The following is a 23,794-nucleotide window of genomic DNA, read 5'->3' as shown; positions in this document are numbered from 1 at the left end:
AATATTTGAACTATTCTTTTCTTATCCAAGGGTAAGGAAGTGGCCACTGATGTGAGGCTGCTGCCCCAGGGAACGGTCATCTTCGAGGACATCAGCATCGAGCAATTTGAAGGCACCGTCGCCAAGGTCATCCCCAAAGTTCCCACCAAGAATCAGGTACGTGCAAAAATCATTCCCAAAATTATCAGTCTATTTTTAGTGCCTTATGTCCACTTGGTGTGTTTTTTTTCATCTGCTATTTTGTTTAAACATTTTGAAAAATCTACTGATTTAGAAGGAGAATTTGTAGAATCGCCCTTGGGTCTTAATGTTGTATTGTAAAGAGCCCATTCTTAACTATATTAATCCTAGTGTCCCTATTTTGTCCCCTTGAGATTAGAATGTCAGTTTCTACGGCCGTGCTGCTAATTGGGGGAATATATTGATTGTTCTGAGGCACGGCCACATCATTCTCAAACTGTCTCTTGTGACTGGCAGAACGACCCACTACCAGGCCGTATCACTGCAAGGATCGGCTTCACTGACAAGGAGCTGCTGTTCGGGGAGAAGGACACAAAGTCCAAGGTGACCCTCCTGGAGGGAGACCACGTCCAGTTCAACATCTCCACCGACCGCAGAGACAAGCTGGAGAGAGCCACCAACATTGACATCCTCTCTGACACCTTCAACTTCACCAAGGAGGTCCGGGAAATGGTGAGGAAAAACCTTCATTTTCATGGTGCATATCAAGTTCTAGCTGTAAATGTTTGTATTTCTTTTACCTTTTTTGAAACTAAATGAGCATCAAAAGTAAAATAAGTCGAAACTAAATCAAAAGTAAAAACTAATAAAATGCTAAATAATGCTAATTCTTGGTTTGGCTTTGTGTGACTTGAAGGGATTTCTTGTTTTCTGCCTTCTAGGGTGTGATCGCTGCCATGCGTGACGGCTTTGGCTTCATCAAGTGCGTGGATCGGGATGCCAGGATGTTCTTTCACTTCAGCGAGGTCCTGGAAGACAGTCAGCTACACATCTCTGACGAAGTGGAGTTCACAGTCGTACCTGTAAGTCATACCTCCGCTCTTTTTCAGACATGCATAACTGTTACTTTGTTGTACGACAAATAACGATTCGCTCGCAACAGTCTCATTACAATGCGTTTTATAAACAACATTTTTGTAATATTTGCCCAAAAAAAGGGGTTAAAATAGTTAAATTCACGTTCAGGACTTTACAAGTTTCTTGTTTTTTTTACTCTGTGACTTAACCGTCTCCCTCTCTCTCTCCTAACCAGGACATGCTGTCCGCTCAGAGGAACCACGCAGTGCGCATCAAGAAGCTGCCAAAGGGCACCGTGTCTTTTCACACGCAGTCGGAGCAGCGTTTTGCAGGTGTGGTGGAGAAGGAAGTGCCTCCATCTTCCCCCAAGACTGGCAGTCCCACCAAGGGAAAGGAGAAGGTAAGAGAGCTGAAAGTCACTGAGTAAACCCATGGCAATGTGCCCTGTGCGTCCTATTCTCTCCCATCTTCTGGGCCTTAGTTCCCATTGTGATCCTCCAGCTCAGTTCTTGCACTTGTATACAACTACCTTGACATCATATTTGTTTCCCACACAGATTATTATGTGAGAGCAAAGTGGCTGCTGTGAATATGTTCAACTGGGGCTTTAAGTTGTCCGGCTTTAGTTTCTAATCCTTTTTGCTTTTTTCCTTCCACAAAACTCCACTTCATTAGAAAAAAAACAAGGTAGGATTCTGGGCTTTTGCATGATGCCTCCCCACTGAGATGAGTAAAATAACATAGAAAAGCATACGTGTGGGCGCTCGGGTGGTGCAGGAGTAAAGTTCCTGTCCACCACCACAGAGGCTAGAGGCATAATCCTCTGCGGTGCATCTGGCTTGGCCGGGCGTCCATCCATACGAAACAGTTGGCCATATTCACGTGAGTGAGGGTGATCCTTGTTGCTGCACCAGCCACTCTACAGGTTGGTCAGCAGGGGTGTCGAGTTAAGTTATGAGGAATAGTGTGTTCCTCTCCACTGGTACATCCTCCCATTCCTCAATATACCACGACCAACCAGACCAAACCAGTCCCAAGGCCAACCAGTAGGGGGCAGCAGTGACAAGACAACACATTGTGTTCGGGATTCAGAAATTGCCAAACAAACTCAATTTGGGGGGGGGGGGCAACATTTCTCAATTTCAACAATGATCAACAATATTGGAAATCCTTTACTGAATATACTAACATTTAGTATAAATGAATTATTAGACCTAACCGCATTGTTTTTACTTGAGCAAGAATTGTCTGTTAGCTAGATTATGACTATCTATTATCTAATGGCTCTTTTCTTGTCCCTCAAGGCTAAAGTTGTAGAAAAGGTCAGTTTTCTGGCCTGTGGCCAACTCATGTAGACTGTTACTTACCCACATGGTTGATGGAATGGTCTTGGCATCAGCAATTAACATGAGCTACCTAGAATTAAATACTTTAATCCAACTTATTTCCTTTGCGGCTGTTTCACAGTTTGCCTCACACAGCCGTCTACTGCATTGAGTTGTTCGATGTGTGATGTGCTCTGATCATAGGGGTTGCATGGTTATGGCCGTAATGACATTGAAACTATTCTTTGAATTTAGGTTTATGTATGACATATCAACTGTACTTAACAAACTTTTCATACATGAACCGCAGCTTCCTATTCTGGGGCGAACATTGTGCAAAAATGGTAGATCTATAAGCTTGCGTTGTGACACGAGCTTGTAGATCATCTATTTTCGGAAAGTATGAACCCCTAGTCAACTAAGTATATAATATAGTAGTTAACTTTGGCCTTCTCCAAAAAAAGCATTTTCATGTGTCAATGTTTCAGTGTTCACACTCTAATCAGTAGCTTTTTTAAGTACATCAGTTTGTTTGATTTGTTTTCACTCAAGAAGGCTTTGTTTGTGGGATGGGGATCATCATGAAGAAGCCGTACTTAATTTTCTGTGTAGGAGCTTTTCAGTGGATGCATAACATTGATTTGATGCAGGGTTACTAGTTTAACTAGCAACTATAACTTCGTGTAGTGGTTAGATTGGTGGTGTAGTCTCTCTTTTCTTCCATTGAGACATTTTGATCCTGGGAGTTGGATAGGACAACTACTGATTGAGATGTAGTCCTGCCTGAAGATCACAGCCACATGTGGGAGACCCGATATTGAATCCCTGGTGTCGAGAGCTTAAAACTTATACAGATAAAAGCTTTAGCCAATTAAGACCTGAGGCTGATCCTAGAAATGCCTTCTAAATCAGTAGTTTGTACACTTTCAAGATTTTTCAAAAATGTTCAATAATAGCAGATGTACAAGGTTGCAGCGTGGCACGAAGCTTTTATTTGTGCTATTTTTGAATGGCCAATGCAAAAATCTAAAATGACACAGAAGCTTTCCTGGTGTTAATGGATTACTGGCCAATCCATGACAATACGAAGTTGTTGATGGTACTTGATGGTCGAAGAAATCATTGTGAATATAAGAGCAATGAAAGTTGGAGACTTCAGTTCATCCTAAATGTCTTGGAATTGATTTTCAATATTCATAAAACACAGGTCTCAGACCTGAATTGTCAAATGAGTAATGAAGCAAGCTAGTTGAATATGTTAACCCCCTTATGGCCCTTGACGTAATGGGAGCTTAATGTAGCCAAATGTAGCAACCTTTAGCTTGTTTGGCTAACGGCCGATGTAATCTACCTAAAACCGTCCGAAATCCTCGTGTGCTATGTGCATCGCTGCGTAAAATGTGATATTTGGGGCTTGATTAGAGCTTATATTGACTTAGTTATTAAAATAAACGATGATAGCTTAGCATCCCGGACATCTAAATAAACGATTATAGCTTAGCATCCCGGACATCTAACTGTGTAGCACAGTGGAGAAAACTAGCGGATGTTGTGATCACGTGAATCGCCAGATTCGCTCTATTTGGTCAAAATCGGCCTAATGGTGAAGTTACCGCCACCATCAGGACTGGGTATAATACTATAGGATTACCGTGTATGTCACAGATTTTTCTGAAGGCACAATCCATATAATAATTAGGGTGGTCATAAGAATGTCTGTTTAAGAGCCATAGACGTAATCCCGTAACCAATTTAACTATGCACTGGTAGCCAGAGACGTAATCCCGAAATTAATCACTTTTAATTGGATTTCAATAGACGGGACTGTTGCGCAACTTGTGACTGCGACTTTAACTCGCATATATGGTAGGAACACTCTGAAATCATGTGCTAAAAAAAAAACCAACCCCAAATGGTTGCTTTTCTGCCGCCCCCCTTGTCGTTGGTGGTAGGAAAAGCACCAAGACGAAAGACAGGTTGGTTTGTGAGAGCGAGCGAGAGAGACAGACAGACGAGTGAGTGACTCAGAGTGAGGCTTTCTGTTCCCTCTCGCAGTCGCAACAGGCTGATTTCGTGTGTGTGTGTGTGTGTGTGTGTGTGTGTGAACGAAGAGAATCATACTAGCGATAACATAAACGGGGCAAGTGTTCTTGTCACGTAAGACGTAGGTCTAACTAGCAAGCTCGTAAGACGTAACAAGAACACTTGCCCCGTTTCTGTTATCGCTAGTATGATTCTCTTCGCACACCCCGTGTGTGTGTGTGCTCAGTTTCAGTTACATATCAATCAAATGAGTCGCTCGTATATTATCACAAGCTGCCGTATGCAAAGCAACACCCGACGTATAGAGCTTGCCTCCCGTCCCCTTCAATCTTAGCTCAAAGTTTAGCCAAAAGAGATGTCAGTGGGTGGAAAGAGAGACCCACGCAAATGATATTGTAAACGGGAGATTACGCAGTGTGATAAATGTAAATCCACTGTAGGCGACTGGCCGATTACAGTTTATGTCTTGTAAGAATGATGCCAGCGAAAAAAGAAACGCATGCTGCTCTCACAGTCAATGTGTTTTATACTGTCATCTATGCATGTAAAATATTTCATGTATGATTATTGTACTCAAACGTAGCAATCACTAAAGGCCGCTGAGCCTCGATCTCTTCTCCCTCTCCCCCCCCCAACTGTAACTGTTACCAAACGTTTTCTTTTACCCCTCATCGGCCCACTATGAGTCACTGACTGTAGGCTGGGGCTTTGTTATCTCTTCTCTCCCCCCCCCATTTTGAGGCGATGCAACTTTTTGTTGAGGCGCAGGGTCGTCTCTCTCGCTCTCAAAGTAACCAACTAAATACTCGTTTGATCAAATGTAGCAATCACTCCATGCAAACACTAGTCTACTTGTACTCTCACACACACACACACACACACACACACACACACTTTCCCAAACATGGAAGATCCCCCCCCCCCCCTCGTGTGCGTGTGTGTGTGCTTTGGCAATGTAAACGTATTGAGACCTCAAGCAGAAACAACACAAGAAACCTTCCCGTCAAACATCGATGTGTGTGTGCGACGGTGTGCGTAGCTCACCTCACGACCACCATGAACTAGTGAAGAAAAGTATATAATTCCAATCGGACATTGACTCACTCCCAGTCCCAACAACCCCGAGAGTACTCGACACGCGTTGCCCGTGCATGCGCGCGCGTGCATGCGTGTGCACGTGCGCGCGCGTGCATGCGTGTGCACGTGCGCGCGCGTGCATGCGTGTGCACGTGCGCGCGCGTGCATGCGTGTGCACGTGCGCGCGCGTGCATGCGTGCGCTGCCACTTTGCAACCAGCATGCAGCGCCAGCTGGTGCCACAGGGTGGTGCACCAACTCTGTCAAAACGATATTTTTATATTATAGTTCGACATAAAAAATAAAAGTCTTTAGTGAGAATTCTGAGTGAGAAAGTACCTCACACTAAAATGCAGTTTTCTCAGCTTCCAGTTTCCAAGATGGCCGTTTTTATAAAACCAAGCTTCATTCAAAGGTCAATAACTTCAGAACGGTGAAAGCAAACGACTCACTTATTTTTTCTGGGCAAAGTAGAGTAGTAGATCTTTCATTTGAGATATGTGACATCATATTTTGGTATAGCACAACATATTCTGTGGGTCTTCAAAGATTTCTATATTGTATGAGAAAACTGGCACCTGTGACAAAGATGGCTGACTGACTGTGGCACTGAAGGAGTTACGATAAACAAAGCTAATACTAATGTTATTGCTAACCAATGAATGTTGTGCCACTGAATGTGTGCCTGTTCAGCCCAACCTTTCATCCCATACACTACTTTTTAGACAAATTGAATTTAGATGTCTCATTCATCTGGCGTCGTAAGACTAGTTCAGCCTCTACTCCCATGTGATGTAAATAAAAGTAACCGTTGCAGGTACACTCCACCATTTTTGCCCAAAAGGTTTTAGGCTGTACTATGCAGTGAAAAAGGGTCCATTAGTGATGGCTACGGATCTGTTGGTGCCTGTATTGGTAAAGTGGTCTAATGCTGTACTGTGTCTTGTGTTGTCCTCTGAAGGAACCTGAGGAGGGAGTGATTGCATATGAAGACTGCGGAGTGAAAATGACGGTGACCTACCATGTCAAGGATCTGGAGGGATCCTATTACCCACAACCTGGAGATAAGGTATTTTAATATTTCCTCCACTGTTCTGTCTCACATAAGTCTGAACACCTTAAGTGCTGTTCTTCCGGGTGGCCACTAGATGGGGAGGTGCTGGGTGCAAGACGTTTTTGAATAACTTATCCGAAAGACTAGCGGATGTTTATACCAGTTTGAACCGGAACTGAAAGTCATAACTAAGTCAAATTAAGCTCTAATCAAGCGCTGAATATCGCATTTTGAGCGGATTATGAGCCATAATGCATATAAAGACGGCTTGTGTGTGTGCACATTTTTGGCCATTTTTACGTCATCAGTGTCTGTAGCTAGCTAAAAATTCTACAAACATGCCAACTCGATGCTAATTAACGTGGATTAAATAAAACTCCTTTACGGCTATGGCAGCCCGGACAAAGTTAAGGTAAACTCGTCTTTTCGGCTACGGCACTTAAGCTGTTGGATGAAGTAATGTGCAGGATTATAAAAGCCCAACTGAAATTTGATCCATGCAGAACTAATCATTCTAAATGTATTAGCTTCTGAACATTTCACAAAGAATTGAGTGAAGTGACCAATATGTGACTTTGGTCAATGTGTCTGGCCACTAGGTGGAGTTTTCCATCAACGAGGTGAAGCGAACGGGCCAGCAGAGCGCTGTCAACATCAAGGTCCTCAACCGTCCGGTCAGCAACAACAGCAAGAAACTGCAGGGCTTTGTCGCCACGCTCAAGGACAACTTTGGCTTCATCGAGACGGCCAATCACGACCAAGAGATTTTCTTCCATTACAGGTAATTGTTCGTTCCAACTTCCAACACATTGAAGCGATTTTATTGCATACCATAAAATGTTCACGCAATTGATGTCTTAGTATCTGTCACATAGGTCTGCTATAGGCACTGTGCAAAACTGTACTCTCTGGTTTAGTATCTGTCACATAGGTCTGCTATAGAGCACCGCAGTCCCGCCCCCTCTCAGAAAAATGAGTGGCCCAGGAAATGAAACCCCAATGCATTCTCCCATCGGCACTTCTAATATAATTTATTTAAAGACGGTTACGCCGCGGACAAAGCCAACTCGGATCGTGACAAATCATGACAATGAACACAATGTTTTGAGTTGATCAAATCATTTATAAGACGAAAAACAAAACAAATAGTGTTGTCTCCTGACTTTCTTTTCTTCTTTCTAATGATTTGATCGGCCCAAAACATTGTGTTCATTGTCATGATTTGTCACGATCCGAGTTGGCTTTGTCCGCGGCGTAACCGTCTTTAAATAAATTATATTAGAAGTGCCGATGGGAGAATGCATTGGGGTTTCATTTCCTGGGCCACTCGTTTTTCTGAGAGGGGGCGGGACTGCGGCGCTCTATTGGCACTGTGCAGAACTGTAGTCTCTGGTTTAGTATCTGTCACAGTTTCCAGAAGGTGGCATACGCATTTATGTTCAAGGTCTGCTCCGGGGACCCCAAGGAGACCTTGAGGGGTTTCCAAGGGGTCCATATAATTGATAGTTGGAGCCAAATGGACCCTTATGGGTCTGACTCTTGACGGATAACATTTGGTTCTATTTGCATACTCATGCATTAAATTATCACTGGTACCCCAAGCTACTCTGTAAAATACTCTCATTTAAAAAATAATCATCTGAAATGGGGCTCCATGGCCCAATGCATGTCCAACTGGCAGATCTTGATGATCATAATTTTAAGGTTGAGTCTCTATAACTTGATCAAATTTCTCCCTTTTAGTGAGGTGTGTGGAGAGCTGGAGACCATGGAGCTGGGCGATACGGTGGAATACATCCTGTCCAAGGGAAAGGGAAACAAAGTCAGTGCTGAGAAAGTTACCAAAGTGGCAGCAGGTAGGATGGGCTTAAATTCCTGGTGTTTTTGTTTAAATTATGGAACTCACTACTAAGGTTGGGCGGTTTGGGACATTTTAAAACCCTGGTTTACCATTGCCAAAATACCCGGCTTCGGTTTTACCGTCTAATTAATTTTAACGTACGCATTATTTCATTTTGTTAATCAGAGACTGCTATTACAGTCTATCGCCACAAGATGGCCCCTTTCGCTATTGTAATGTATCGTCCTGTCTTGTCCGTCTCTGCCTACCATAGTGTATTGAGCCCCCAGGAACAGGCAAACAGCGTTGCCTGGCTGCCTGCTCCGAGTTTAGCTCAGTGATTATTTTACCCATTACATTAGTATCTTATGATGTGACAGAAACGAGTCATGAACGCATCCATAAACAATGTGCGACGACGCGCTGTAAGCTTGTAGATCGGCTATTTTCTGCACGCGCTCCGCAGTACGGCGATGTATAATTAATTCTAGATTGGAAGCAGGGGGGCAGTCCGACAGATATTTTGTGAAGCCACTAAGGAAATGAAAGTTCATATAATGGCCTGTTGTGGCGCTATCACTGGACCCAGAAAAACCCATAGCCCCATAGAAGTCCATGTATTTGGGCCCAACTTCACCTAGACTGTATTACCTTAATAAACATGGTCATGAATACTTTCTGCTTCCAGTCACTAGTTTAAAGTCTCATTTCTAATGTCATGATATTCTTTTTGGAAAATTATGGTCCCATTTATAAAATAAATGACCATAAAGTCGTGCATGTTCTGAGGGGCGTGGCTACCGTTACAGTCTATGAACGGGATCCCCCACCCACTCGAGTCAAAATAAAAACCAACGAAGAAGAAGGGGGGAAGTCCTGCCTCGTTGTCTGGGCCAGCCAATGGGCCAGCTGGCCTGAGATGGGCCAAAACGGATCTAGAAAGATGGCGACTTCCATTGCAAGGACTGACAGGCTTCATTTTACGTTCACGTTAGACCCGCGAAACGCTTTGTCCATATTTTTTACAGTCTGTGATTGGAAGTGGAGGCGCAGCCGTTGTCTCGCATCAGATTATTTCAGCATGATCAACTGAGTTTAGTTCATGCCTGACAGAGTGGGCCAGTTGCTGATAGGAATATTTTTGCAATGCTGAGCTGCAACGAATCTGTTCTGTGACTGTCCCAGCATAGCTCTGTGTCATAGCGATCCACAGCAACAAGTGATTTTGTGACTTGACGTAAACCATACAGCGCACGCACGCGCACACTAGGGCATTAACATAATAGTCGACTAGTCGACTAGCAAAACACTATTCGACACTGTTAATTGACATCCGATTATTCGCCAATATTAATTTTAATATTTTTTAATGATTTTTATGATTTCTTTTTCTTTTTCTACAGCAGACATGCAGGCATGCAACTGTGAGCTCGGTTGTTTTGTTGGTAATTCGCCAACTTCAGTATTATTCCATTCCTGGCTGATTGTTTTCATATCATATACAAGCCTACTGTATGTGGGTTTTGCCGTCACCCTCACTCGTGTAAGTGCGGTGGGTGGCGGTGGAGACTAGCAGCATTCAAGACAGTTTTTCTTTGGGGAAAGCATAATGCGATATGCCTCATATAGGCTCATACGCTCAATGGGGACAACTACAGTGTGTAAATACTTTTACTATTGGTGAGTTTATTACTGTAGTTTGTTCAACAAGTTAGATTGGAGACGTGTCGTCGTGTCGTCCGGTACAGTAAAGTATAGCAGGAGTTCCTCCTCACTCTGCCCAATATTATCCAGTTTGGTGACAGTCAAACTACAGTATCTCTTGCCGTGATTTCATGCTTATCCAACAAAAAAACAAACCCCTATGCCGCACGATCATAGTTATAATAGTCGCGATGAAATTAAGTAGTTGATCAACCCACATAGCCTGGCAGCCTTGAGCCTGCTAGCTAGCAAACCTAGTATGTAATAATCATAACCTCCTCCTAGCTTGTAGCTCCTTCTAAAAACCAAAGGAACTGTGGTTGTAACTTGTTGTTGAACATTTAGCGTTGTATGAAAAACATCGCATGGTTCATTCCTCCTCCCCGCTACAGTCTCCACTCTCCAAACGTTGTGAACAATGTAACATGCTATGCTTCACCGTAGAACGGTCTTGCGCATCAAAAATAGCAGATTTACAAGCTCACAACGCGTCCATCCGTGAGTCATTGTGGACTTGCAACTTTGACTTGAAACAGCTGAGCTAATTTTGGCCAATCAGAGCGGCATTCAGCGTACTCTAGTAAGAGAGTGGCGACACTCGCGTTGACTCCCACTGTAACAATGGAATGGGGAAGTGCTCATTCTATCTCAATGGGATAGTTCCAATGTTTGGAACTATAGCCCATAGGTGTCGCCACTCTCTTAGTACTATTCCACTCGGCCTGCATTCACCGGCTCTGTTTTGCTTCACTCGCTGGCTGTTTCAGAACACGAAGTTTTAATGCGTGATTGATGGAATAAATATCATATTTTACCGCCGACTAATCGACTATAAATCGATTTTGATGGTATTCGAGTCGACTATCAAAAATCACGTTTGGTTAATGCCCTAGCGCACACACACACACACACGGCTAGCTTATTATTTAGCGCTTGTGTGTCACTTGGCTTCAGCGTTGCCTGTCATGGTGCACGCACGTTAGGGGGAGAGCTCGGCAACTGGCACAAGAATTTAGTCAGACACAGACGGACGGATGGATCATGCGATGCTGCCATTCTCTACTGCTTCCGTAAACAATAATCACGGCCGCCCAACGCTCATGTTAGGTGAAACGGTTTGCCGATTTTGACGGACGAAACCTTAATGATATAATTAAACCGTATCAAACCGAAATACCGCACAACCTTACTCACTACTCTGATCATATGAAGTTACTTCTGTCTGTACATGCTTAACCCATTTTGTGCGGGAACCCCTTTTGGTGTTTAATGCATTATGTTATACTTTAGCTATTGGGCAATAGCAGATCTACAAGCTCATAGCGCTATGAACTTGTAGGTCTGCTATTTTAACTCAAATCTTTGCTACTGGGAGGGTCCCTGGAACAACATATTTTCAGATGGGTGTCATACATATATTTCTGGGGTCCTTGACATGAAAATGTTTGAGAAAGACATAGAAACATGGATTTTTCTAGAACTTTCAGGATTTTGAAGACATTTGTAGAACCGTCCTCGGGTCTAAATGGGTTAAGCATACTTGTGTTCCATGTTTTCTTGTATTATTAGTGAATGGCGTCGGGGTCGGAGAGGACATCAGTGCAACAGTGATACTAGGAAAAGTGGTCCGTCCTCTGCGTAGCGTGGACCCTTCCCAAACGGAGTACCAAGGACTTATTGAAGTTATAGAAGAAGGTGCGTCTCAGTTAACCTCTTTTATACTCTGTTGTGTGATAGTGTCAGCAGCTCTACCAAGTTCGCAGGGGGTGCCAGGTTGAATGTTGTTATTGAACAAAAGTAACACGACACGGTAGAACCTAAATAATCCTGCTCTCTCGGCTCATTCAGGTGGAGCTAAAGGCCCCAATTACCCTTTTGGCATCATGGGCATGGCAAACAAGGTTGATTGTCTGCAGAAGGGAGAGATGGTCAAGTTCCAGCTATGTACTGTGGCTCAGACTGGACAGAAGATGGCTTGTAGTGTGGTGCCGCATCGTAGAGCCCTGGTGGAGTGTGTCAAAGACCAGGTAGTGTTCTCTTTTAAAGGGATGTATGTTTTTACTAAGGCATATTACTTAAACCAAACCTCCTTCAAAGTTATGTGCATTAGTAATGTACTTTGAATGACACATTTTATTGTGTTTTTCTGGTATAAACTTGTGAATGATACTTGGATGTTTTGTGCCATTCTCCCCCAGTTTGGTTTTATCACATATGAAGTCGGCGAGAGCAAGAAGTTATTTTTCCATGTCAAAGAGGTGCAAGATGGATTGGAACTCCAGGCCGGGGATGAGGTGGAGTTCTCAGTCATCCTCAATCAACGCACAGGAAAGTGTAGTGCCTGCAACGTACGCAGAGTCTGGTAAGGACAGCAGTTGGCAGAGTCTCCTCATTAACCACTTTTAACACGGCATCCATATGTTGTGCATTCAAGTTTTACGACCAAGTATATAATGGTGCTTAAGTTGTTAATGAAACTCCATTAATGGACAACTTGCAAGTTTATTTGTTTTCAGTCTAAGCTGACCAAAAGATTGACGACCGACGCAAAGACGTGATTAATCCAATATTTATTCATTTCATTGATAATTTAGGCTTATAAATCTGTAGTAGTAATTGCTTTAATTTCATTTTCAGATATTCAAAAGTCGTCAGTGTATATAGAATATTTTAAGATATTATTTATTTCCACTTTTTCAAATTGCATATTAAAGGTATGTGGTCGCCCCCCCTAAAATTCACAACCCCTCATCTAATGTGTTGAACTACATTATTTTTTGTTTTTCTCCTCCGTATAGTGAAGGGCCTAAGCCGGTTGCAACTCCACGTCCCGATCGGCTGGTGAATCGACTCAAGAGCATCACCCTGGACGACGCCAGTGCCCCCCGCCTTGTCATTGTGAGGCAGCCCCGTGGTCCTGACAACTCAAAGGTACACCTTTTGTTCCAACAGCCTTTAACCACTTTGAACTTGGTGTACCACATATCGGTATATCACTGCTGTCGGGCAGAAACTGTTTGTATTGCGACTTTATATATTGTCAGATACTTGCAGGTGTCATAATATTATCACCACTTTACCCAAATCCAGCTCAAGTGGAGTTAGGAGGTTTATAAGAACAGCTGACAATGCATCGCCAAGCTCACAATGCATCACGATGTGTGAAATAATGCTCTGACTTAAAAAAATGCTTCTAAATCCTAACATTTTTCTATGTCAGTGGCGCTCAACTTTTTCATGTCAAGGAAATTATCTATTGAGCCACGGACCCCTATCTCAAAGTATGTAGTTCCAGGGACCCCCCAGAAGTTAATATTTTAGTTAAAAATGTTCGCTCTGAAATATATATTCAAAGATTTGCGCCACATTTTCACGACTTTTCAAAAATGGCAGAACTACAAGCTCGTAGCGCTTGTAGATCTGCTATTTTTCAATAGCTAAAGTAGAACTGAATGCTTAAAATACCAAAAGGGGTTCCCGCCCCAAAATAGGTTAATAATACCTTCTGCAAAGAGGGGTTCAGAGTTGCTGTTTCAGTAGAACTAGCGGGAGAAATGCTATATGAACTCATTTCTTGTCACATTGCTCTCAGAAAACACTACATAGATTTAATGTAGGGAATGAATTGATTTCATAACATTAGCATTAGTGCTAAGTTTGATAAACAAGTACACTGCAACAGTTGGCTTTAACAGACTGCGGGGCGAACATTCCTGCCTCGGTAAAGTGTATCTTCTGCTGTGCAGCAGTTGTGTGTGCTACGCATGGGAGAGGTGGTGGAGTTGGCTGCTGTGGCCGACAGTTTGACCATTCTGCTTGTAGATGGACTATTTTTGGCAAGGGCACATCTTTTAATTATTATTTTTTTGTGGCTTTCGCCTTTATTTTATATATATTTATTTTTAATGGAGGGATAGACAGTAGGCTGACAGGCAATTGGGAGAGAGATGGGGGGGGGGGGGGTGACATGCAGTAAAGGCCATCGGGATCGGGATTTGAACCTGCGGCACACTGCCAACCTGGATTATCAGCCACGGTGCCTGAACCGCTGAGCCACGGCCCAGGCCGGCAAGGACACATGTTACGATAAAGTATAAATCAAGCTGAAGTCAACTTAAGTTTTAAGTCTGTAAGTTGTTCTTTTTGTGTGCAGGGCTTCAATGTGGAATGGAAGACTCGTCAACCTGGTGTCATCGACTGAACAATACAGACCGCCCCAACTCCAACTCATCCAGAGTAGGCGGACCTAGATTAAAAAGCGCTATCCCGAAAACACACATATATATATATATATATATATATATATATATATATATATATATATATATATATATATATATATATATATATATATATATAACACACCAACTGAAAGGGGATAAGGGTGTTTTGCTTTGACACATACTTGTACACACAAACTCATACACAAAATCATGCACATACATAGAGTAATCAGCATGTGTTACCCATGTCCCTGTCCACATCTACGAAGGGAACCCTCTCATTCCATAGTTCCCAGCCTCCCATGTCTACTTCTGCACTAGAGTGTACATGGGGAAACTCTTCCGAGTGCGTGTGTGTGTGTGCTGTACCTAGAGTTGCTTAAAGTATGTTAATGGGGGTATTTGTTTGTTTTTTTCGAGGGTCCTGGCCCTCCAAATCAAGAGTGACGGTTGTGACTGTCTTTGTCCCCATCTCCTTTGATTTCTCTGCTTTGTCTGGAATTCTGCACCTGCAACCATTGTTTGTTTTGTTTTCCTGTTGGTGTGGGAGTGTGTTTGATGTTGGCATGTGTTTTGAGCCACCCGCTCTTTTTCTTTTCTTTCTCCCCCTTGTAGTTTTCTCCTTACTCAAGGAAACTTAAAATGGTGTCATTGAGTTTCCACTACTGTATGCTTTCCTACAAAAACATATAAAGCAAAGCGAAGTTCCCTCCATAAGGAGGATCATATTTCTCATATGTGCGAGCTTAAACTGAGGCTACTTCTCTGCTCGTTTTTTTGAGCAGTTTTAAAATGCTTTATTCAAGAGCTGAAGTGAAAGCATGGTGTGTGTGTGTGTGTGTGTGTGTGTGTGTGTGTGTGTGTGTGTGTGTGTGTGTGTGTGTGTGTGTGTGTGTGTGTGTGTGTGTGTGTGTGTGTGTGTGTGTGTGTGTGTGTGTGTGTGTGTGTGTGTGTGTGTGTGTGTGTGTGTGTGTGTGTGTGTGTGTGTGTGTGTGTGTGTGTGTGTGTGTGTGTGTGTGTGTGTGTGTGTGTGTGTGTGTGTGTGTGTGTGTGTGTGTGTGTGTGTGTGTGTGTGTGTGTGTGTGTGTGTGTGTGTGTGTGTGTGTGTGTGTGTGTGCGTGCGTGCGTGCGTGTGTGTGTTTGCGCGTGCGCGTGTGTGCGCGCGTGATGTATGTGAATGTAGTTTATCAAATGGATTTACTTTTACCGATGAGTCCTTAGATGCCTTCTTGGTATTCACATGCTCATTTAAGCAAATTTTCCCAGGTGCAGAATTCCTTATGCCATCTTATATCTAGCAGTTCTTTTATACTTTTTTTTTCTTTGCACATATTTTCTTAATTGTTTTCTTTCTTTCTTTTTCATCGAAACTTGATCTGCTAATAATACATAAGATAAAGTAAGAATAAGGTGCCTAAAAACTACAAGCAAAATAAAAAATATAAAAAAATTAGATGTATCCTCTGACCCCCAGCCAACCGCCAAAATATTCAGAACAATCTTAGGGTGGCTTTTGTTTTTCTAGTAGAAATAATACTGGTATGCATCCCAAATACCTGTGGGTTGAAATATACTGTATGTAATGTGTGCTTTTTTCCTTAGTGAAAGATTCAAACATCAAAATAACAAAAACAAATTTAACTTAAAAAAGGGGAATGGTAACGTATTAGGAAAAAAATAAAATAAAGTACGAAAATACAAAAAAAAAAAAGAAAAAAAGATCAGGATGTATTGTGCTCTGGAGACATTGGTGGGAGAGATGTTGTGCCTCTATGCACATAAGTACAGTTACAGTCAGAATTACTTTCAACTGTGGAGAACACTGGGTTCCTGAGGAGCCACATACAGAGGTTATCCTATGTATGTACTTTTGTTAATGGTCTTGAATGAAACAACATGAATAAAGTTTTATGAAAACCATACATGTCTTTCTTTTATTTCAATCACTTAATGTCAGAAGTGAGTTTTATTTTTTAAATAACTTCAAAAATGCTAATGTTTAACCTTAATTATGTTTAACCAGCTGGCATGTTGTCCTGCGATACAGCTTGTGGATGGGCCACTTTCGCATTACAACAAAGTATAAAATGGTGCTTGAAGCTTGGGTAAATTATTAACTAACTCTTTAGTAAAAAGAAAATAGATTTTCATTTGGGGACATTAATTTTACCCAATGGAAGTGATCAAATAAAGGCAGCCAAAATTTAAACACTAGGGTGCCCACTCTTTTATGACGTGAGAGCTACTTAAAAAGATTATCAGCTCAACTTTTCCATTGGTGAAAATAGTTGAAATATGTACCTGATGGGGCTTTAGAATAGGGGCGCTGGCAATCCATATAGGACAAATGCACTTGGAATGGGAAATAGAGGGGGAGAAATCTAATAGTTAGGGGGTTTCTTTATTTCATTTGTGCACAGCAACACTGTTGAAAAAAAAATTTGCATTGTCAATCAAGTCACCTTTAACTCTGATTCCAAAAATAGTTTTTAATTATTTAAATTAAATATTAAATATTGTCCTGTGATCTACCTGCACAACCTTTGTGATTACTGGTAGATCGCAATCTACCTTTTGGGCACCCCTGCGCGGCGGCTAGAACATTGAGCTTATAAATTGGACATTTGCAACCCAAAAAAACTTTTAAACAACTTTGTTTTACCCCAAAAACACTTTGTGGTTAAACTGAGGAACTTGGATGTTTCATGACTACATCAGTGGCATGAGAAACAACTACGGAAGTAGTAAAACACTTAATTTGATTAAATCTTCTGTTTTGCCATCTAAACATGGGTACTGAGATATATTGTGAGCTCTGAGCGATGTATCACCTTGGGTTTAGTCTCGGATGGATGGCTTTGTGCTTCAGACCAGCGTGTCCACCATTCCCTAAGCTCTGTTGGACCCGTGGGCCGGCGTGGCTTTATCACGTTGGGATGAACTAGAGCATGAGGAAGACTTAAATCGTCTCTGGGTGGGAACTTCCTGTCGATATTTACATCGCTGGTAAGATGTGATCTCTGTCGGTTGAGGACTTTATTTGCAGTTAAACTCTCTGTGGCAGTGTTGGCTGAACTCTTCCTTGTAGTCGTATCTGGTCTCTCTTGCACTACATTTTGAACTCTATTCAATTCAAACCCTTGCATTTTGCTTTTGTACTCCTCCAACCTGGCTTTGCACTCCACAGCGTTACCCCTCATCTCCATGAACTGAACCTGCAAGTCGTTCCCGTAACCCTCCTCCGCCTTTAGTTCATTCTCCCAAAACAACAGCTGCTCTGTCTCCTCTTCAATAACTGTCTGTTGAGTGTCCTCCTCAGCCTTCCTGGCCCTCTGTTTTTCCTCCAGCTCCCTGATTTGTTTGTCTGTCATCTTTATCTGAACCTGTAGCTCTTGCAAGCAAGAATGTTGCCGCCTAATGGTCTCTCTGAGTTTCCTTTTCTCCTCTTCGATGTCATTGCTGCTGCTTGAATGTGATGGGTCTTCAGCTTTCATTATAGCTGTCCCCACAGCTGCAGATTCCTCAGAATGTTTGCTTTCCTTATCCCTGTGCTGATTTCTCATGCAGCAGGAGATCTGTTGATCCACATCAGATAGGGATTGTCCACTTTTTTTCCCTTTCCCTTTGCTCGGCAAAGTGCTTGAGGCAGAGGTGTCACTGTGAACAGTGACGGACACATCCATAGAGCTGCAGTTCTTGCTGCTGCTGTCAGAGGTTGAATAATGAGCTCTGCCTTTTCCCAGGTTCTCCAGCCATCCCCAGGCCTCCTCCATCAGCGTCAAAGATTTTCTTTTGGGCCTTTTCACATCCTCTGGTGGCTGCTCAGCATCCAGTCTCAGGCGGGACAGCGGTGGCAAGCTTTGACGATGCAGAGTCTGCAAACCGCTACCACGCCGCATTCTAGCCCCAGCATCTTTCTTTCTCAGCTGTGGGCCAGGCTGGTATCTGCTGCTTTTCGGTTTGCTTGCTCCCTCAAGGTGATATGCTGTGTTGTGAAGGAGAGTGAGCTGGACCTCCCGTGACTGCACACCATATCTTTTCAGCGACTCCAGAATGTGTTCATTCGGGGCCATGCTCCTCTCAAAATCTTTGAATTTCTCCCTCAGTATGTAACGGCCTGGCTGACCTGAACAGAATGTAAGACAGAAGTGGTCATCATCTTAGTTGAACATTTTAAATCCATCTCCCCCCTTTTCAAACCACACAAATACATACCAAGGGATTGAGCCAGTGCAATGACCACTTCTTGACAGGTTGTGTTGTCGGTAACACCACAGACTACACGTGGGAAGCCATCAACGCACACCTTCACTTCCATCGTAAACCTATGGAAGGGTATGTGATGAGAAGGTTTGTACATTTTATGAATATTCAGATATCTATTTTAAACGTATAGCCAAATGACACATTAAATAGAACTGAACTGTGCACCCAAGTCTTGGTCACATTTTGGGCTTAACGGCAGTTAAAGCCACTTTGTTATCAACTTGGTAACTAATGTAATTAAATCAATTAAATGAAAACAGTTTAAAGCATGTCTCATAATTACAAGGCTTTGGGGGCCTCAAAAGATGAGAATATTAGCACTTCTTCATATGAACAAATTTAGTTGTTTTGCATAACGCATAGCCTATGAATAAAAGTTTTCAAAGACCTACCTTTTAGTGAACTGTCTGCTCAAACCCTCTGTTAAGCATGGACTGTCTGCTAGGAAGCAGGGGCACAGTGGAGAAATTAAGACTCATTTAAATTCCTGTATCTAGTTAGCCTCGGTCCCAGCCTTACTCGGTATCTACTGCTGGTGGATTGTGCATAGCTCCACCCCTGTTGACAAGAGTCATTTCTATAAAGGGACAACTTATGTGAATTTTTCAATAATAAAAATTGTCACGTAACGAGGATATGTGATCACCCAAAGAACATATAATTACAAATAATTTTAAGAGATATACAAAGAACACATTATGAAACATCCATATGGTTGGAGTCATACAGATGTGTCAGTATTATCACTATTGTGTTTGACTTACAGTAATTTTGTGACAAACGGGGATTGGACAGAGCTGTTCTGCCCATAGAGTTATAAAAGAATTAAGGGTTAAAAAGGTTCTGCCCCTCACATCCAACATTAGGGTGGGGGTACCGGTACCTAGTACGTTTTTTATTTTTCCAGAGACTACGTGTCACAAGTGAGGTTTATGTGTAAGTCTTGTATTTATTTGTGGCCCTGGGTGTTCCTTTGTATCTCCAACAGGAAATGTGATTTCAATCTAAATGGAATGCATAAACATGCTGGCAATGCATTGCAAACTGTCCCAACGCTGAGCAACGCTGAGGGGCCAAGAACATTTATGAGTCACATAAATTGTGTAAGTCACAAATTTTATGTTAAACATGTTTATATCTCTTTTTTCATTAGAAAGTATTTTATGATGTGAATTTCTTGCATTTCCCTCTTGTGTTTTTGTGGGCGGACCAAAAGTGCAGTTCATTATTTATTGCTTGTTTATTCTTTCTTGAATTCTTTCAAATATAAATAAATATAAACGAAAAAATAAGCCATCATTTAAGTAGGCTACTCTGCTCTCCAACAGCCACCCCCTCTCGTAAAATGGTTTTGCATCGATAGATAAACTTGTCAATCAGACTATCAGCATCACATTTTCCAACATTCCGAATCCATCTTGTCATGAAAACCATTCTCCCAGACCCAAATAATATAATTCATGAAGGCTTAAATATGAAATCGTCAAATCACTATTAAAACACTTTTTGTTACTAGAGCGGTGCCCATTGGGCACTGGCCTACCTGGAACGATGTTCCAACTTTCTTTGTCAGGCATGCCCACATATGGAGTCTATGCAGACGTCAGAATGATGTAAGCACAGGCCAGCTCCATATATGGACACTTGGTAGGGGCCCTGCCTAGAGCCTGGTCAGAAACCTTTTTGGGGCGGTTCTGGACAGCCGACTGTCTCGACACCGGGCACTGCAACCCCTGTGGTGGAACGCATGTGTTGAATTCGAAGTCGGTGGGGCGAATGGTTCTCGTGTTACGTGGATTTCAGACGTACACACACAGAGACACAGAGTGCATTTATAGTTAAGATGTCCATTAAAGGAATAGTTCACCAAAAATTACTCATTTTCCATCAATTATACACCCCATGAAGGGGTGTGTAATTGATAGAAAATAAGTCATTTTAGGTAAATTATTACTTTAAAGCAAAATGGGGTCAAATTCCTATATATGGCTGACATTGAAGACACAAACAGAAGATCTGTCAATTCAAGTGTACTTTAGCAGTAAGCATGAAACAGCATAGATGGGGAAAGAAAACACAAGACTGAGCACCTATGACAGTACCACTGCCATAAACACGTAGTGGTGTTAAACACAGAAGCACCCCATTTCTTAAAAATGGGTTAACAAGAGAGCAAATAAAGCAGAAGTTGTAATCACATGGGCCTGGGTACAATTAACACTAATAGACCATATTCACACGGCGGCCATGTTGGCATTTCACATTGGAAAAGCGCGGTGGCATTTCATTAACTTAATGGCAAGACATGTGAATATGGTGAATGGAGCCTCTTGCAGGAGCCTGTTGGACAATCCTCTGGTCTGGAGTGGACAACGAGAAGACAGGGTGCCACCTCCGTATCAGAAACAGTGGACTGAAAAGTGCTTTTCATTTTAGATGGCAGAGAACACATGGCCATGATGGCATATAAAGAAGCAACTGGGGCACGTATGTACACACCACCAATGGAAAGCTAGGGTGTTTGTTCCCTTTTCTGAGACAGACGTCAGTCAGACAGGCAAGAATCTGGATAGATGCATGGACGACTAAGGGCCGGTTTAGGAGGAGTGGAGGAAACGATTGAAGGTGTTGTAGGCCGACTCCAGGTCAAACAGCATCTGTCGCACCTGGGAGTCGTCCAGCTCATCGGAGGCGGACATGCTGCTGAGCGTGGTCAACCAGAGGTTGACCTTTTCCTTGGCCTCTGAGTCGGGAGGCATGGTGATCATTCTATTCATGGTCTCCATCAGCTCCCGCAGGTCCGGTTGGATCTCATCCATGGCCCGTATCTCCAATCTCAGCTTGTCCATCACCGTGATAAAGAGAGACACGATATCTGCAATGCAGCGGTTCAAGTTGCCCTTGTCGTCCTTGATGGTGATCGGTCGGTCCTCCTTGATCCTCTCCATGGCTAGTGGGCAGTCGAGTCTATACTTCCTGCAGAAGTCATCAATGGAGCCCACGTCAGAGCCTTGCACCTGTTTGAAAGCAGCCTTGTACTGAACCAGAAGTCTGGAACACGATGCCGTGTACACAGTAGGTGTGACACAGTCTGTGAAGTAAGCCTTCTCCAGGGCTTGGACAGTCTTGACCAAAGCAAACAGATCAGCCATATTGTCATACTGTTCTCGTTCTCTTGCGTTCTTGTACAATTTCACCTCCTCATACAACTCTGGCTTGTTGGCCGGGGCTCCCCCTGTGCCTCCTGTGACTGCTACTCCACGAAACATAGCGACAGACATTCAGCAAAGTGTACTGTTATGAACAAGTTACTGGCTGGTGACCTGCCTTTTAAGGACCAAATTCATCAACGAAGCAACGTCACCCGGTAGGTCATAACCTTTTGTTGTCGTTCACTGCATCCATGTGAAACCAGTCTGACATCATAGAACTCCATATTTGGACACATCCAACATGGACATTGTTTGGCATGGCTGTCATAGTGATAGTCATGATTGACGAGTCATGTCAAGGCAGCTCAGCTTAATACTGGAACGCACAGAATGCAGTATGATTTTACTACCATCATGATTGCCTAGAAGCTGAGCCATTACAGCAGATAGAACAGTAAACGTGGTAGTCACATAATCGTTAAGGATACATACTGTTGTGCATACTTTATATTGCTTCTACCTACAGCATAGATGTTTTTCAGACACCGAATGTGTTGTGGTTTTTTAACTGAAAAAGGATATCATGCCACTGTCTTAGGATCGCAGACACCCTTTGAGCTGCTCAACCGGATTTATGATAGGCTGGAGAGCATTTACAGGTATTACTTCTGCACTTCAATTAGAAAGTTAAAAATAATACTTGCAGTCTTGCGCTCAACGCGCCAATATAGGCTCAACACAACCTTGGCAATACTTGAATATGAAATTTTAAGACGATTTCAAATGTTCAGGGATCTTATAGTAACATCTGTTCTGTTGTTTGTTTGTTTGAATGAGTGGTGTGGGAACAAGTTCTTAGCTTGCTACCTTGTATACCATGTTATACGTTTCTGGTGTGTTGGATTTGCACAGTTTTATATCATGGCAGACAAACAGTGTGATGCGATATATCACCCCACACAGTGATATATCACCCCACACAGTGCAGTGATATATCACCCCACACAGAGGCAAGAAACATTGTGGCAATACAATACAAACAATACACAACTATGGGTAGCAGTTCCCTTTATTGATCACTTTATTGTCTATACATGTTCTCGTATAGTGAACATATAGAATTCAGCGCAGACAAAGGTCACATTGACTCTAAATAAATATAAAAAAGGAACCTGCTGGTGTGCTCTATACAGCAATAGAGGCACATACAGTACGTAAAATACAAATACAGTATGAACTGAGGCAGTCTGGGAAGGATGGCTTTATTGGCTTAGCGGTTTTCACCACAATCACCAAAGTCCTGTGGTTGATTTTGATCGTAGCCTACCGTACTTTACATCCATGTGTCCATGAAATGTTAATGTAACATTTCTCTCAGGAGCAGGTTAAGATTCTTCTCTGCACTATGGTCCACTGTCGTTAAATAAACACAGGAGAAGACACTGTGGTGTTGTCACATCTCTCATGACCTTTTTGTCTTTTTTTAACTAAAGCTCTTCTCTCCAGATACCAGACAGCTAGTTTGAGCATGCAGCCTTGATGTTTGAAGTCATGGACCCCATTTCTCTACTGCTACTGCAGTCTCTGCTCACACTAGTGGCTTAAACCTTCACATCTTCGCACAGGTAAGACAACAACACAAACAATCAGTGCATTATCCTCTGTGGTCAAGTTTCTGATCATGAAGACGACCACAAGTTCATTTCTAAGCATTCATAAACATTAACAGTTAATAGTAGTTAGTAACGGCATTAGTAGTTCATTACATTTGCGAGTCACTTGTGAATTCCTATTTAAGGCAAGTGTAGTGTATTAGTTAGTGCTAGTTAGTGCAATATTTAATCCAGGTGAGGTTCAACCAGAAACGCAACTCTTTAAACTGTTTTTGACTGTGTTGAGTTACAGTATCAGTCTCCTGAGGGGGTATATGTTTGGTCCCCTGGGCCTGGTGGTTCATTCATGCTATTCTCATGCACAGTGCAGAAGGAATACATCAAGGTACAACAAGATACAACAATCTCAATCCATTTTTACAAAGAAAAACGTCCTGCAGTTCCTCATCTACAGCAGCAA

At 42.5% G+C, this 23,794-nt stretch overlaps 3 protein-coding genes across 12 annotated transcripts in view; 1 reads left to right on the top strand and 2 right to left on the bottom strand.

Annotated features, from left to right (window-relative positions):
- csde1 (cold shock domain containing E1, RNA-binding) overlaps nucleotides 1–14,399 on the top strand; it is a 29,744-nt gene extending 15,345 nt beyond the window's left edge. For 7 of the 10 annotated variants that reach the window (XM_080763916.1, XM_080763922.1, XM_080763921.1 and 4 more), the window contains 13 exons: nucleotides 31–156; nucleotides 478–693; nucleotides 903–1,043; nucleotides 1,274–1,438; nucleotides 2,343–2,360; nucleotides 6,444–6,551; nucleotides 7,136–7,317; nucleotides 8,280–8,392; nucleotides 11,650–11,775; nucleotides 11,929–12,107; nucleotides 12,279–12,442; nucleotides 12,879–13,011; nucleotides 14,234–14,399. In XM_080763916.1, coding sequence (XP_080620042.1) covers nucleotides 31–156; nucleotides 478–693; nucleotides 903–1,043; nucleotides 1,274–1,438; nucleotides 2,343–2,360; nucleotides 6,444–6,551; nucleotides 7,136–7,317; nucleotides 8,280–8,392; nucleotides 11,650–11,775; nucleotides 11,929–12,107; nucleotides 12,279–12,442; nucleotides 12,879–13,011; nucleotides 14,234–14,281 — 1,719 coding nt within the window. In that variant the 3' untranslated portion in view covers nucleotides 14,282–14,399. The remainder of the gene's footprint in view (nucleotides 1–30; nucleotides 157–477; nucleotides 694–902; nucleotides 1,044–1,273; nucleotides 1,439–2,342; nucleotides 2,361–6,443; nucleotides 6,552–7,135; nucleotides 7,318–8,279; nucleotides 8,393–11,649; nucleotides 11,776–11,928; nucleotides 12,108–12,278; nucleotides 12,443–12,878; nucleotides 13,012–14,233) is intronic. The other 3 variants (XM_080763924.1, XM_080763917.1, XM_080763919.1) reach the window with 1 other exon arrangement.
- A 2,588-nt stretch (nucleotides 14,400–16,987) lies between these two features.
- Nucleotides 16,988–19,003, bottom strand: rassf11 (Ras association domain family member 11). The gene is made up of 3 exons (XM_080763936.1): nucleotides 18,962–19,003; nucleotides 18,519–18,628; nucleotides 16,988–18,429 (listed from the first exon to the last, which is right to left on the bottom strand). Exons 2-3 carry the CDS (start codon nucleotides 18,619–18,621, stop codon nucleotides 17,087–17,089), a joined length of 1,446 nt encoding a protein of 481 aa, XP_080620062.1. The 5' UTR covers nucleotides 18,622–18,628; nucleotides 18,962–19,003; the 3' UTR covers nucleotides 16,988–17,086.
- A 2,163-nt stretch (nucleotides 19,004–21,166) lies between these two features.
- LOC308315790 (vacuolar protein sorting-associated protein 28 homolog) lies at nucleotides 21,167–21,838 on the bottom strand (the record flags this gene model as incomplete). Its single annotated transcript, XM_080763943.1, has 1 exon — nucleotides 21,167–21,838. One exon carries the CDS (start codon nucleotides 21,836–21,838, stop codon nucleotides 21,167–21,169), a length of 672 nt encoding a protein of 223 aa, XP_080620069.1.
- Between the last annotated feature and the right edge of the window lie 1,956 nt (nucleotides 21,839–23,794).

This window comes from Protomyctophum bolini (assembly GCF_963924005.1).
Source record: "Protomyctophum bolini genome assembly, chromosome: 5".
NCBI lineage: Eukaryota > Metazoa > Chordata > Actinopteri > Myctophiformes > Myctophidae > Protomyctophum > Protomyctophum bolini.
This window is presented reverse-complemented; position numbering and strand designations above follow the sequence as displayed.

Excerpts from the sequence above, each read along its gene's own strand:
- rassf11 (XM_080763936.1), bottom strand. The coding sequence starts at position 18,621 with ATGGAAGTGAAGGTGTGCGTTGATGGCTTCCCACGTGTAGTCTGTGGT. Across the intron at positions 18,430-18,518 it reads TGCACTGGCTCAATCCCTTG|GTCAGCCAGGCCGTTACATA; the intron begins GTATGTATTTGT and ends CATTCTGTTCAG.